The 15,020-nt window shown below is 40.1% G+C and overlaps 2 protein-coding genes across 3 annotated transcripts in view; both read left to right on the forward strand.

The window, feature by feature from the left end:
* WASF1 (WASP family member 1) overlaps nt 1–12,901 on the forward strand; it is an 81,580-nt gene extending 68,679 nt beyond the window's left edge. For both annotated transcript variants that reach the window (XM_031610742.2, XM_031610744.2), the window contains exons 4-9: nt 4,305–4,458; nt 5,124–5,241; nt 6,067–6,239; nt 8,306–8,485; nt 9,788–10,425; nt 12,015–12,901. In XM_031610742.2, coding sequence (XP_031466602.1) covers nt 4,305–4,458; nt 5,124–5,241; nt 6,067–6,239; nt 8,306–8,485; nt 9,788–10,425; nt 12,015–12,172 — 1,421 coding nt within the window. In that variant the 3' untranslated portion in view covers nt 12,173–12,901. The remainder of the gene's footprint in view (nt 1–4,304; nt 4,459–5,123; nt 5,242–6,066; nt 6,240–8,305; nt 8,486–9,787; nt 10,426–12,014) is intronic.
* LOC149919082 (uncharacterized) lies at nt 1,549–3,907 on the forward strand. The gene has a single exon (XM_090135894.1). The coding sequence runs from the start codon at nt 2,006–2,008 to the stop codon at nt 3,674–3,676; it is 1,671 nt and encodes a 556-aa protein (XP_089992020.1). The 5' UTR covers nt 1,549–2,005; the 3' UTR covers nt 3,677–3,907.
* Nucleotides 12,902–15,020: the final 2,119 nt, after the last annotated feature.

The raw sequence follows: 15,020 nt of genomic DNA on the forward strand, positions 1-15,020 counted from the left end.
AAGAGAAATACAGCAATTTATTTTTTTTAACTGACATAGTCTCCAATAAAAGATAGTTAAAGACCTGTGGAATTGTCAAGCAACTCTGAACACGTACGTTTGGTGAAATTTGTAAGACCAACAACCTAAAGGAGAAGCAGCTAAAGTATAAAAGAATCTTAAGAATGGCATTTTAAATTAGGCAAACTCCAGTCTTTTATTTTAAGCGTGAACTTTTGGCAGCAAATAACAGTGCATACTTCGTGACAGGTACAAAATATACATTGTTATTTGTGAGTATAAAAATACCTGAAGAAACAGAGCCTCCTAGCTGACATCCATACATTATAGTACTTCTTTCATGCATGCAAAAAGGCTTCTGAGCAGCTAATTAATGGTATTAAAACAATAAAAAAATACAGTAATGAAATGGAGTCTAAAGATAAACAGGAGCAAATTGTTCCAGCACATACGACTTTGCCAACTGCAATGAACCTCAAACAGCGAACTGAAAATCAAATAAAACCTGTCTTTAGCCTGCCAATATGCTTAGGTAAGAAGAAAGAACATGTCAGGAATTGAAGCCTGCTGGAAAAAATCCTGCCCCTTTTTGATTATAGAGTAGAACTCCATCTCTGTCTGTGTATATGTACATACACTTCTATGTGTTACAGGAAAGAGGAGTAAAAGCAGCTTTCAGCTTAAACCAGTGTGATCTTAGAAAACAGTTGCCAAAGGCTTTCATGATTTTCTCTGAAGCAGTGAGATAGGGGAGGCATTCTCTCACCTTGGTTAAGCGGGTACTACGGTCAGCGTAAATGTGTTTGTGTGTATGTATAAAATTTTACATTTTTTTTTTTTTAATAGTATCTGAATGGATGAACAAAACTGCTGATTGATTTAGTGAAGGCTTGACACAGGCTGCAAAATCCATTTTGAGAGAAGGCCACAAGTATAGTAATTGACCATCAGGGAGGAAGGGTACCATGAACTGTGACGGTACACTGTTCCAGAAATGGAAGGTGCAAGTTTCATTGGTTACAGTCACTTTCCCATTATTTTTTAACTAAATTTTAATGATTGTGAAATAGAAAAAGATGTAGAGGCTTTAACAACAGTAAGTCAGTGTGTTTCAAATCACTGTTTAATCTATTGAATTCACCTAGTGTTATTTTTCCTTTGAATCTTGCATAATGATAATTGATAAGTGCTTAAAAACTCCAAGTGACTCACCTGAATTAAACAGAGGAGCCTTATCTCAACTATTCAGTCTGATAAAAGCCAACACTTGACTGCTTTGATGTGTTGGAACACCATATCACCTCTCATTAAAACTCTCCGATACCAGTACAGTGAGCTTAAGTGATTTGCCAGTTTGGCACCTCAGTGGGCCTTCTTAGGAACTGCTACCTACATGCAAGGAAGAGAAATCCTAATGGCAGATAAAGGTAAAATCTGTACCTCAAGATAAGCACCCAAAAACATTGTGAAATGGAGTTGGTGAATGTTATTAGGTCCTTTCAAGCTACAGAAGTATTTTATAACTACAGTAAGCAATTTCTTGAACTACCTTGGAAAGACAGAGAGAGGGTTCTGTAGTAGGCGTGGCGAGGAAACGGTATGTGACGGGGTCAGGTTTCCTATGCTCAGGGCTTGCCAAACGCTGCCCCACAATAGGACAGCAGGTAAGCAAGGGGTGTGGACAAAGCGGGACAAGAATATTTAAGTGCCTACCACATTTTAATAAACGCCATTTTGCCTCACGCACTCTGGGGTCTGTGTGAGCATTTGGCCCCGGCCCGGTTGGGGTCGGTTTCGCTGGCAAGTGGCGCCCTCGGTCGGCAGAGGACGAGCAATGAGAGACTACTACTACAAGTGGTGACCCCGACGTGATCTGCCTATCGAGGGTTAACCACCCGGCGTGCCCGTGAAGCGGAGAAGAGCCTGCGGAGTGGCGGCAGGTCGCTCACGGAAGACACATCGCGGAGAAGAGCCTGTGAAGTGGCGGCAGGTCGCGTGTGTAACCATGGAACAGATTATTAAGGAACGGAGTGTTATGGAGCCATCCGGAGGGAAACTTGGTCAGTCGGAAGGAAGAATGTCGGCCGGGGTAAGGACGCGACCGAGGACGCAGCCAACGAGAAATTGTGTCTTCCTTCTCAGTATAAGCCTTGTGGTCGTTCTTTCGGTGCAGGGGTCGGAGTGTGCTCACCTCATATCGCAGCCAGGGAATTTATGGGTTACTTGGGCAAATAAGACGGGCCAAAATGACTTTTGCCTTAGTTTACAATTGGCAACATCGCCTTTTCGCACCTGCCTAGTAGGTATCCCTCAATACACGTTAGAAGCCTTTGCGAGGTACACCACAAACCATTCTGCTTGCCGTAACGACACCGATCTAGCAAGCCAAACGGCATGTTTGATAAAATCTCTGAATGTGTCTCTCCCATGGGATCCACAAGAATTAGATATCTTGGGGTCGCAGAAGGTACGAAATGGGTCGCATAATGGCACGCGTACCTGTATTACCTTTGGGTCAGTGTGCTGGAAGGAAAGTAACTTTATTACCTGCGACTTGTTTGACGGGGTATTCGACGGCTCCGAGGGATTGAAAGGACAACTGCAGGCCTTAATTGCCCCGTGGGCAGGCACAGATCCGCGGCTGAAGCCATACAACGAGACCTCTTGGACTGTGGTCAGTCCTGTGAACACGGAGGCTTTCTCCATTACTTCGGGTTATTGCGGGTATACCAAAAATGAAACACGGGTCTTCACAGGGCGCAATACAACCTGCTTGTCAAAGGGTGGGGTCCTTTCTAAATCTAGCGGTAGATCCTCATTTAATTGTACGGCAGTTTGGGACTTTTATGGGTATGGGTTCACTTTCAAACGGGGGGTCAACGAGGTGCTATGGAATAACAAAACGGCTAAGGCGTTGCCCCCTGGAATCTTCCTGATCTGTGGGGATAGAGCCTGGCAGGGCATCCCGCACAATGCCTTAGGAGGACCCTGTTACCTAGGGGAACTGACATTACTGTCTCCGAATTTCACGACATGGATGCAGTATGGCCCGAGCATCACGGGTCACCATCGTCGCCGAAAGCGTTCGAGCCCTCTCCCGGAGAATTGTAACGATGAGGTAGAGTTATGGAGTGCCACAGCACGGATATTCGCATCATTTTTCGCCCCTGGGGTTGCTGCAGCACAGAGCTTGGCTCAGATAGAACGCCTAGCATGTTGGTCAGCTAAGCAGGCGAATTTAACAACATTAATATTGAATGCGATGCTAGAAGACACAAACAGCATTCGGCATGCGGTGCTGCAAAACAGAGCAGCCATCGACTTCTTGCTCCTGGCACAGGGGCATGGATGTGAAGACCTAGAAGGAATGTGTTGCTTCAATCTTAGCGACCACAGTGTATCCATCCATAAAGCGCTGAAAGCCCTGCGAGACCATACGGAGAGGATCCAAGTGGAGGACGACCCCATCGGGGACTGGCTGAGAAGTGTGTTTGGCAACTTTGGAGGATGGGTTGCGAAAATTATTAAGGTAGTTGCGCTAGTATTGCTCGCAATAATTTGTATTGCGGCCATTTTGCCGTGCATAATCATGTGTTTCCAGAATTGCCTCACAAGGATCATGTGGCAAGTTATGGACCAACGGATTCTGTATCACAAAACGAAGGAACAGTTGTGAGAGATGTACTCGCGTTGCGATCGCGCTGTTACGGGATATTCCTGAGCATAGGGAGGGGGAAATGTAGTAGGCGTGGCGAGGAAACGGTATGTGACGGGGTCAGGTTTCCTATGCTCAGGGCTTGCCAAACGCTGCCCCACAATAGGACAGCAGGTAAGCAAGGGGTGTGGACAAAGCGGGACAAGAATATTTAAGTGCCTACCACATTTTAATAAACGCCATTTTGCCTCACGCACTCTGGGGTCTGTGTGAGCATTTGGCCCCGGCCCGGTTGGGGTCGGTTTCGCTGGCAAGTGGCGCCCTCGGTCGGCAGAGGACGAACGATGAGAGACTACTACTACAGGGTTCTGATGATCTGTCCAGGTAAGCAGAAGTTTCCTGCAAAACTAAATTGAGTGATATGCTGGAACATTTCAAACATGTTTTTCATGTAATCTGACAACATCTTGACATTATACTATTACTAGATGAACTTATGTTTGTTGAACATGCATTTGTGCTGGGTGTACAATATTAGTAGTAATGCTTAATATTGATGTTCTAACTGGCATTAAGCAATTCCAGATTAAACCAAATAAACTGTATTCAGCTTTTTTCTCTCTTTTTACATGGCTGTATCCCCTTTCAGTGTCATTGCAGGACATTACCATGAGGAAAGCTTTCCGCAGTTCCACAACTCAAGATCAGCAGCTGTTTGACCGCAAAACTCTGCCTATTCCTTTGCAAGAAACTTACGACATTTGTGAACAGCCTCCTCCTCTTAACATTCTCACCCCTTACAGGTTAGTTAAAATTAAAAAAAAAAAAATCAAAACCAATTTCTAGCTAGTTATATGTAGTAGAGATCCTATATTCAGTCATCATGCTCACGTTGAGTAGCGCTGGAAGAGCCGCACTGGAAAACAGGGAAGCTGCTTGGGGAGTACAGATAGGAGAAGACATTTAAAGTGTTAAAACCTTATTCTAGTTTTCTCAAATTTTACTCTAACTTAACAATGATAAGAAAGAGTATTTTTGATTATCTATATATATTAAGCAGTGTAATGCTCTTGAATAAGAAGAGATGAAAACAAGTGGTAGAATACATAGAAAGAAATGTCTTCATTGGAGATGAATATTCTTTGCTGCATCCAAGTCAGTTTGAATCAATAGTTGCAACACTAGCCACTCAGATTTACTTTTGAGTTGTTGGACTGAGAATTCTCTTATTAAGGATACTCATCTACAGCTTGTGTTAAAGTCACTTCTCTAAAATCTGAACCTTGATACCAGGAAAGATGATAAAGAGTGATGTCGTAGGAGATCAGTTTTTGACTTCTGAATGTTCATCTGTGGCAAAATATTTCCAGGCATGAAATAGTACATATTCTTGCATACACCTTTATTTTTTGCCTTAATGTTTGTTGTCAAATACACATTATATCCTGTTTGGTCCATTGTATTTCAGGGATGATGGAAAAGAAGGTTTGAAGTTTTATACCAATCCCTCGTACTTCTTTGACCTCTGGAAGGAAAAAATGTTACAGGACACTGAGGACAAAAGAAAAGAAAAGAGGAAGCAGAAGGTACATACATTAGCTTTGTGTAGTTGGTTGGTTTTTTTTCCTGGAAATGGTTTACTTGCTTATACGGTGAATTTTGGCTATGGGATTAATAACAATCCAAACTTTACAGAAATCATTATGGTCATCTTCATTCAACTGAAACTACTTGTGTTCATTCAAATTCCATTGACTTAACAAACAAATATTTAATAATAATATGAACGTGCCTACAGGTTTCATATTGCCTTAAAGTAACTAAAAGCAGGTTTGCCAGAACCTATAAGAACCTATAAGTCTTCTAAAGTGACTCAAGAAAGAGGAAAAAAGAAAGAATTTTGCTAGACCACTTTTTTTTTATAGTACAAAACCCTGACAGTCTCACAGATGAAAAAAAAGCAGCAACTGCAACAAAACCCAAATGAAATCCTTATGCATATATTTACTCTAAACGGGGCATTAGTAGGAATTGAGCAGTTTGTATATATTTTCTTAAATAACCAGTTTTGAAAAGATAGTGCTGCTTTTTTTGTTTCTTCATGATTCTTTATGTCAGACATAAAGACAATAAGTATAACTGATTCCACATTTCATTTCAGGCAGTATAAAAATCTACCTAGGCAATTATTTTCCTGTGTCTTATGAGTAAGTTATGCATTAGAATGAAGCTTCTGCCTTTTACAGTGCTTTTTGGTTTATATATTTGTATTGACCGAAATTTAATTTTTGTTATTTCCTCTTGCTCTTGAATTGGGATTGTTTTTCATTGTTTTATGCATGATGTATAAATGCAGCTAGTTGAAAAACATTGTCTTAATTTTCACTTTTGTTCGCACAACTCTCCTACAGCAGAAAAATCTTGATCGCCCTCATGAACCAGAAAAAGTGCCAAGGGCACCTCATGACAGACGGAGGGAGTGGCAGAAGCTAGCCCAAGGTCCAGAGCTCGCAGAAGATGATGCTAATCTCTTACATAAGCACATTGAAGTTGCTAATGGCCCGGCCTCACATTTTGAATCCAGGTTTCTTTTTATTTTTTTTTTTCTATCCTTTATTAAGTATGGATACTTGTACTATACAGCAAACATGCTTGAGGAATGGTAGATGATGAGATGCTACTGCTTTTCTTGAAATACACTGAAAATTATTGACTTAGTTCTATCAAAAGTCAGTTTTAAAATTCTCAGTCAGTGTATCTTTACAAGAGTTATTATTATCTTGTTATTGAAGTCATCTGTCTGTGACTTGAAGGAAATATAGTCAGTACATTCCAGTCTTGACCTACAAAAATCCCTATTATTCCAGGCTCTTGATTTTTCTTACAGCAGACACTGCCAAGATTATATGGTGGGTGTGATGTGAACAAATGTCCATTTGGAACTCGAATGAGATCGCTGAGCTTTTCTTTACTCACGAGCAAATCCAAGATTTGATTGATGCTTCTGGTTATGATCTATTACTAAATCCAACCTGTTGAATTTTCGTTTCAGAGCACATATTTGCAGGTGGCCAAATGCAGCATTTTACACAGTATTTCTCCTGCGTTTCCTTTTGTGATGCTTGTGCAAAACCAATTATATTTTATCAGCTGAGAAAATTATGACAAGAAAGAGGGTTGACAAGTAATGTCAGCAGTTTTGGAGGTGTGGTTTTGGTGTGATTTGGTTTGCTGTGGGCAAACCAAATTTGTTTTTTTTTTTATATTGTTGGTTGTTTGTTGCCCTATACAACAAAATAAATGAATGAATCCTCCCCCATCTTTCACTGGCCAAGCATTTTGTTTAACTTAGTAGGGCTTTCAAATAAACTTAATAGTAGCAATGGATAACTACAGCATCTGTTGGAGGTAATGTTCTGTATCTGAGAAGTGGAAAAACCTACTTGTAGAAAAGCTAGCTGTTTGAATTCATAAAGGAAAAATGATCTCAGTTTAGCCAGTAGGGTACTTCTTAAGCTCTGGCAAAGAATGTTCTTGTGGGAACAACTTTATAGTATCTTATCTCTGTAAACCACTCTGTTAAGTAGTTAGCAGAAACATTTGCTTTCCTACTGTCCTTTTCTTTTGTTGTACTGGATTCCATATTAGGCACACTTGTTTCAGGACTCATTTTATAGCCAGGACCCTCACCAAGACCTTGATTATCTCAGTAACAGCAGTGAAATTATGAATAATGCAGTAGTGCTTGAGAGCACTGCATGTGCAGAAGATGCTGTTCAGATACAGAAGAACAGAGTGCTTTTGAATAACAGAGTAAGAGTTTTGCCCTCTAATTATTTAATAATCTTGGATATTACACTGGTAGCAGTATGTGTAAAGGTGAAATACTTCTGTAAGCATTGGACAGTGTTCTGCAAACACATTCATCTATATTTCATTGAGACATTTTGACAATTATTAATATTTTTAGTTGAGTAATTAATTAAAATTTTCTAGCAGATCAGGCCCTTGAAGGGTGTCTAAATTTGCATGTTGAATTATTTTATGCTGTCTTTATTTGCATTTAGCTGTATTTGATGTTACTATTCAATAGTACATCTTCTTTAGGTTACCTTCTTTGTATCTATTATATAGGTATAAAATACTGGATCTAAAATAGTGTGTTCTCCAGCATGGAGAATGCTGGAATATGGATTAAAATACTGGAATGAAGATCCTCTGACAAGATCAACTAAATTATTCAGTTGTAAATTCTACCACTTGATGGATGTTATGAAAGAATGTTATAAATGAATGCATTTGCTCATATGTTAGGTTTGAGGAGCTGAAACTATTACATAACATACTGTTACATGTGTATTCCTGGTTGTATTGGTATGTGTACCAAAATCAAAGTAATTTCATGATTCGTGAACAGACATATGATGTAGAAATTGTCTGATATACCTGTCAAAAGCACTGAGCCTTTTAGCTACTAGAAGCAGTGGCATGGGAAATTGGGTATATTATTAAAGTCATTAAGTATGTAAAATACCACATTAGTGAAAAGAAGATCTTGGAATTCAGAAACAAAACTGAAATATAAAACAGTAGCAGAGAGGAATAATACTGAGATTTAATAAAGGATCGTTTTTCACTGTTTTCCTGCAGATCTCAAGCATATGTGGACCATATGGATGGATCATATTCTCTTTCTGCATTACCCTATAGCCAGATGTCTGAACTTCTGAACAGAGCTGAAGAACGAGTGTTGGTCCGACCACATGAACCACCACCACCACCTCCAATGCACGGTGCAGGAGATGTGAAACCTGTGCCTCCTTGTGTTAGGTAGGTAAAGAGGGGTCAAGTCACATGCAGTCCTGTTGGGAAATTTGTTTTCAATTACCCCACTGACAGTTATTAGTGTTATTTTTCTGTGGCCCAGGCAGTACACACATTCTGTGTCAGTCCAGAAACCTGACATCTCCACAGCCACAGGGCCATGTAGGAGTTGGAGAGAAGAGTTAAAACCTAAGTCTCACAAACCTAAGTTTGGAAACAGACGCCACCTACCCATTGATATTTTACCTGTGTAACCTTCTGAGGATAACTGTTTGGAAAACATTTCTTTGAATGATGTTGGAATCTCAGCATTCAGCTTTGGAGTTTTGAAAATCCAGAAATCTGATGTTTGTACTACTGAGCTATGTTTCAACATACATGGAAGGAAGAATGTACTGTGGTGAGAAGATTAGCTGACAAAACTACACATTCATTCTATGTGCTAAATTACAGTGACTTTTTTTCCCCTCTGTTATTTTAATTTTCATTTCTTTGCCTTTCCAGAACTGGATACATACTTAAAATATTTTCACACTCCTGGTACTTTTGTATCAAAAATCTTAGTTTAGGAATGTACAGTTTGGAATAGAGGACGGTTAAGTTGTTTCATCCATGAGATGTTAATCTCTCAAGAAGAATGTGTTTTTACTGCCCAGGAGAATATATGCAGAATGGCAACAGTTTTAAAATTAATTTTACCACAGCAGCTGAAAGAAATACTCTAGTGGTCTTTTGGAAAAGTAATTTTACTGTTCCTATTTGCATTTGATTCACATATTCACTGCACTGTAATGAATAGCTAGCATATAAACATACACATCTGTAGATAAAACTGATGACCTTTAATATAAGCTTCACTCACTCTGTCATCAGACCTTAAATATGTATTTTGCTTTTACTCATTGCTTTTAGTGTTCTGGGGGGTTTGGGTTAATTGGTTTGGTTTAGATTCTGTTGGTTAAAGCAGTTAATCAGCCACTAGTTCCCTTCAGGTAGATAACTTCAGATAAATAACCTTGATTTATTCAGAGTTGAGAGGAGAGAATAATACTCGCCATAGGAAACGCCTGATAAAGATGCAGGTTTGTATAAACTTGATTAATAGTCGGATGTGACCACAGGTCTGTTGGAAGACTGATGCATGCTGTATACTGAGAATTTACATGTATTAACGTAGGTTACCTTGAAATCATCATAGTACATAACACTCTTTAATGGCCAGTGCTCAGTATTCTTTAATTGTAGAAATTAATCTATTATTATTTTTTTTCACTCTGCAGCTCTAATAACTCTGTCATGTTCTTTCAGTTCTACTACTGGATTGGTAGAAAACCGTCCTCAGTCACCAGCGACAGGCAGACCACCAGTGTTTGTGAGCCCCACTCCTCCTCCCCCACCACCACCACCTCTTCCATCTGCTTTGTCCACTTCATCACTACGAGCTGCGATGACTTCCACACCGCCTCCCCCAGTCCCACCTCCTCCCCCACCTCCCGCTGCTGCTCTGCAGGCCCCAGCCGTGCCACCTCCACCAGCTCCTCTCCAGATAGCTCCTGGGGTCTTACATCCAGCTCCACCTCCAATTGCCCCTCCCCTGGCACAGCCCTCCCCACCTGTCACTAGAGCTGCACAAGTATGTGAAGCGGTACCAGTCCACCCAGTTCCTCCTCAAGGTGAAGTACAGGGACTTCCTCCACCACCCCCACCTCCTCCCTTGCCACCTCCTGGCATTCGACCCTCTTCTCCTGTCACAGTTGCAGCCCTTTCTCATCCCACTCCTGTTCTTCACCCTCCTCCCACAACCATTGTCCCTGGCCCTCATGCTCCTCTCATGCCTCCATCTCCACCATCCCAAGTGATTCCTGCTCCTGAACCCAAACGCCACCCTTCAACTCTTCCTGTAATCAGTGATGCTAGAAGTGTGCTGCTGGAAGCAATACGGAAAGGTATGGAATATAAAGAATGATCTCAGAAACTTAATAAATCCTCATTGGCTTTAAAAGATGGAATATTTAACATGTAAGAAGTTAGTTTAGAGAAACGCATCTTAGCTCTGTTTCTGTTTTCTGTTCTCTCGGTTGGTGTGGAGACTGCCAAATAGACAGATTTTCTTTTTTTCAGTTTGTAATTGCACTTATCAGATCTCTAGTTTGGATGGCAAAACTGGTTCTCTGTTAAAGTTAGATTGGAAGAAGTGTACATGTGTTTATAGATAATCTTTGGAGATTATCTCTTCATTTCTGTCTGCCTATTTCTCATAGCCTGCAGATTGTGTAGAAGACAAGAACATTTATTTCCACAGACTTCTAGATAAAAGCAGAACAGTTCAATGAATGTTTTGATCATATTATCAATGTATTAGGGTAACATCTAAATGGCATGAAATCGCTGCTAAAGACCTAAAGGTGTTTAGATTGTAGTCTGAACATGTCTCCACACAGTGGTGTTGAACAGAGCAGTTGCACATCCCCAGCTGACAAAGTGCAAGTGAGTGGCAGAAACTCAGTGCAATGTTTCTTGGTCATCCAGGGGAAGGAGTTGTATCTACAATCTGAGAAATCCCTGCTGCACCCTGAGTGCTGCTGTTGGACTGTGTGGTATCTTTGAATTGTCAATCTTTCTCAAATGGTCCTTGTACTACATTCTTCTACTTTTCCTGTTCCTCTACAGAATCTGTATTGTTCTGTAATATCCATAGATAGTCTGTAACACTCATCTGAGGTAATTTTTAAAGCATCTATATGCACATGAATTGATAACATTTGAATAGAGTAGTAGTGTCTGTACCAACAGTTTTTAAATACAACACTAGTAGAGAGCACCAGCAAAAAAACTAAGGAGGGCCTGCTGATACAGTTTAGCTGATCCCTGAAAAAGCTTTTGACCGAATCTTGCATAAGAAAGAGGCCCAATTACCATAGCTTAAATTCCACCCGAGTACATGTGCTATCACCTGACAGTGGAGGGGGGGACTATTAAGTACAGGATTTAGGTCAGTCTATGGTGTCATGAATATAAATCCCCAGATCCACAATCTCTATCTTGTTTCTAATTGTGTTAGCAGCATTTAGCTTTCTTTTATTATCAGTATACTTTATTTCAGCTTTGTATTTGACACTTAAGTAATATTTTATTCTAAAACAGCCTGCTGCACGTTCAAAACTAAGTTACAGGAAATTTAGGTTTCTTGCTAGGATACCCAAATAGCTTTAACTTTTAATTGAAGCCATGAAGAGAGTATAAAAAATGCTTGGAAACCTGAATAGTAAAATGGCTTAATTGCTTAGAACGGTGCTAAAAAATATGGATGTATCTCTAGTGGGAAATCAAAAGCAGAATGTTCTAGTAGGACTGGTGGTCCTGTCTGCAGCAGTAATTCTGACATTCCTCTCTCTAAAAGCTGACAGAGAACTTCCTCCTGAGGAGGACAGTGCCCTCAGTCTTTACTGGCAAAACACTCAGTGATTCATGAGCGAAATACTTTGTATAATGTTAAAGCAGGGCAGTAACAATTCTGTGATTTGATGTTCTTCAGGTATTCAGCTGCGTAAAGTTGAAGAGCAACGCGAACAAGAAGCTAAACATGAGCGCATTGAGAACGATGTTGCTACCATCCTTTCTCGTCGCATTGCTGTGGAGTACAGTGATTCGGAAGATGATTCAGAATTTGATGAAGTGGATTGGTTAGAGTAAAACCAATACGTTGCTGTACGCTACAAAATCGAATGCTAATGTCCGTTGTGGTGCTTGTTCTTTGAAAGTTTGATGGTCATTTCTAGTGTTTTTTGTATTCTTTTCTTTACATGATTAATCCATGTTTTTCTACTTTTCAGTTTACAAACAATTCCTAGTGCATCTTTTGAAACTAAATGTTTTACAGTGGCTTTTCTTACACATCTCTTTCTTTGGAAGAACATACTTTATTCCAATAGACCACTAAGTATTAAGCATGGGCAGCTGTTGGTAGAGTAGCAGTTTCAATTTTTTGGCATATCTTAACTGTGCACTTTGTGAATTTTAAGTTAATGAAGGCAACTGAGATTGACATTCCGAGGGCAGCTGTATGTACTAATGAGCCTTATTCCACTTCTGTAACGTGTTAAAAACATTAAACCTAGCTATTGAGATATCACTGCCTCAGTTACATCTGTACAATAGAAGTACATATAGTTAGCAGCACTGAACACACTGAAAGGAAAATTGATCTTTTGGGGTTTTATTATTGTTTTATTGTTGTTTTTAAATAATTATGGCCTTATTTGAATGTTTAGAGATTCCCTTTCCCTTCTTCCTCCCAGGTACATATTGTGTGGTACTATTTTTGCCTGCATAATACAAGTTTAATTTTTTTTCCTTGTGAAATCTTCTGACTTAAACATGCTGTGTAACTTATGTAACTGTTAAAATAACAGTTTGATTTAATAAATGGTTCATTTTAAATGTTCCTGGTTGTTGCTCTTTCAGTGAAGCCTGCTTTTCACTGCTACAACTGAGGCATAGCTGGATATCACAGATTCAAACTGTGGCCTTCAAAAGTGCAGTAAGTATTCTACACTTGATTGAAGGACCTATGTTAAACAAAAAAAAACAACGTATATACTCTTATCATCAAGTGATACAAGAAGATAAAAACTTAATGTGATCCATTAGTTTAAAAAAAAAAAAAGGAAGAGCTTGTGGCCTATATGGCTTAAGTGTGTTGTTTTTTTTTTAAAAAGCTTTGCCATCATTGTGTTTTGAGAAGTGGAGATACAGCGGTCAAAATCACGATCAGTGATAGATTGCTAAGAATGTGGGTGATACTGCAAAGTGATTTTTTAAGTACTGAGAATGTTGTATATGTTGAATAGTTACAGGGCTTTTGTGTTTCCATTATCTGGAATAACTTTTTCGAGTGTGAACATAAAGTCAGAACTCTTCTGTTAATGGAAGCATGAGAAGCTGAGGAGTGCTCTACCTCGCTTACTCCTGGAAAATGGAATTACTGAGTAGTGGGAAAGCAATGTTTAAAGTTGGAACAAGGTTTTTGAAGGTGAGGTATGAGATGTGAAGAGCATGGATTTAGATTAGATATCAGGAAGAAATTCTTTACTGTGACACTGGAACAGGTTGTCCAGTGAGGCTGTGGATGCCCCCTCTCTGGAATCGTTCAAGGCCAGGCTGGATGGGGCTTTGAGCAGCCTGGTCTAGAGAGAGGGCTGGAATTAAATGATCTTAAGGATCCCTTCCAACCCAAACCATTCTTTGATTCTGAGTTCTGTAGGATGTGGAGCAATTTGCAGAGGCATGTGGCTATTAGCCTGTTTGTGGGACTGAGCAAACATCCAGAAGTGCAGACAAGTGGGAATACAGCAGCTCTTTCAGCTTCACTGTCACCATCAGAGGTTATGCTGTAATTTTATCTAATTGAAGAATTTTTCCACTGCAACGGTAATGCCTTTGTTACATCTGCGGTTTTCCTTTTAGATATTCCAGATGCAGCCTGCACTGTCACTTGAACTGAGCAGCATCATGGTGCCTTGGCTGGAACTGCTCAAAGCTGATGGTCACAGTGCATCGTCACATCTGCCCTGTAGGTGTGCTGACTGCATCTGGTATCTATGAGCTGGGTGTGTTGCATAGCCTCAAGAAAGCAGAGGGGCTAGTGTGTACATAACTGCAGTTATCACACACTTGGCTTGAATATATTAAAAGTCTTGATTGATAAATGGTTGCTATTGACCTGTTTCACTGTCCAGGTGATTAATAGTACCTCTTCCCAACTGGTTCCCGGGGCAGACAAAGCACTCATTTCATCTGACGGAGTCACAAGTTAATGAACCTTGTCAGAGAAAAGTCAGGAGTTAAATTCAGGCAGGAATTCAAAGACAGGATTCTTGGCCTTCTGCCATCGCTACAGCTTTCTGCCATAGCAACTGGTCTCCAGACAGCGATAGCATGATTCACGAGGACTGAGAGGTGATTGTTGGATTTGAATATTTGCATGTACAGATGTACTCCAAGAGAGGCCTCTGCAGTTGCTGTGATTTGTGGCCCTCTTACTGGAGGTTCTGTCTGCCCTTCTCATTTGGTGGAATGCTGCTTGGGGGCTGCTTGTGCCAGCGATTAGCTGTGTAATAGATTATTGATCGCTGTGTCTTGGAAGCTGCAAAATCAAGTCTCCTGTATTGAACTGTTTATAGGTTCTTTTGTTTATCTCTGTACATTTACAGAAGTTAGTTAAAATCAAAGGCTCGAAGTCTGCCATGGAAATGTCTCAGTAGTGTGTTTAGTGCAAGTGAAGAGAAACCTTTGTAAAACTTCACACCTTTCTTGAGCTGTAAGCTGATTGTTAAAAATGATCTCTCTCGAAGAAAAAAAAAAAATGAGGGAAAGCAAAGAACAAAATAAAAGCACAGAAGCATGGTAAGATACTGGGGGACAGAACTGGAACAGAAGACAGAGTTACAGAAGTGATCATTTAGGTGTTATATCAAAAGGTAAAGTAACAGTGAAGTGATCATCATGGACACACTGAAAATAAATAGATGAGTGGATGAGA

This window comes from Phasianus colchicus, chromosome 2 (assembly GCF_987193195.1).
Source record: "Phasianus colchicus chromosome 2, bPhaCol1.hap1.1, whole genome shotgun sequence".
Classification (NCBI taxonomy): Eukaryota; Metazoa; Chordata; class Aves; order Galliformes; family Phasianidae; genus Phasianus; species Phasianus colchicus.

What these genes read in the sequence shown, in the direction of transcription:
- LOC149919082 (XM_090135894.1), top strand. Translation starts at nt 2,006, where the DNA reads ATGGAACAGATTATTAAGGAACGGAGTGTTATGGAGCCATCCGGAGGG.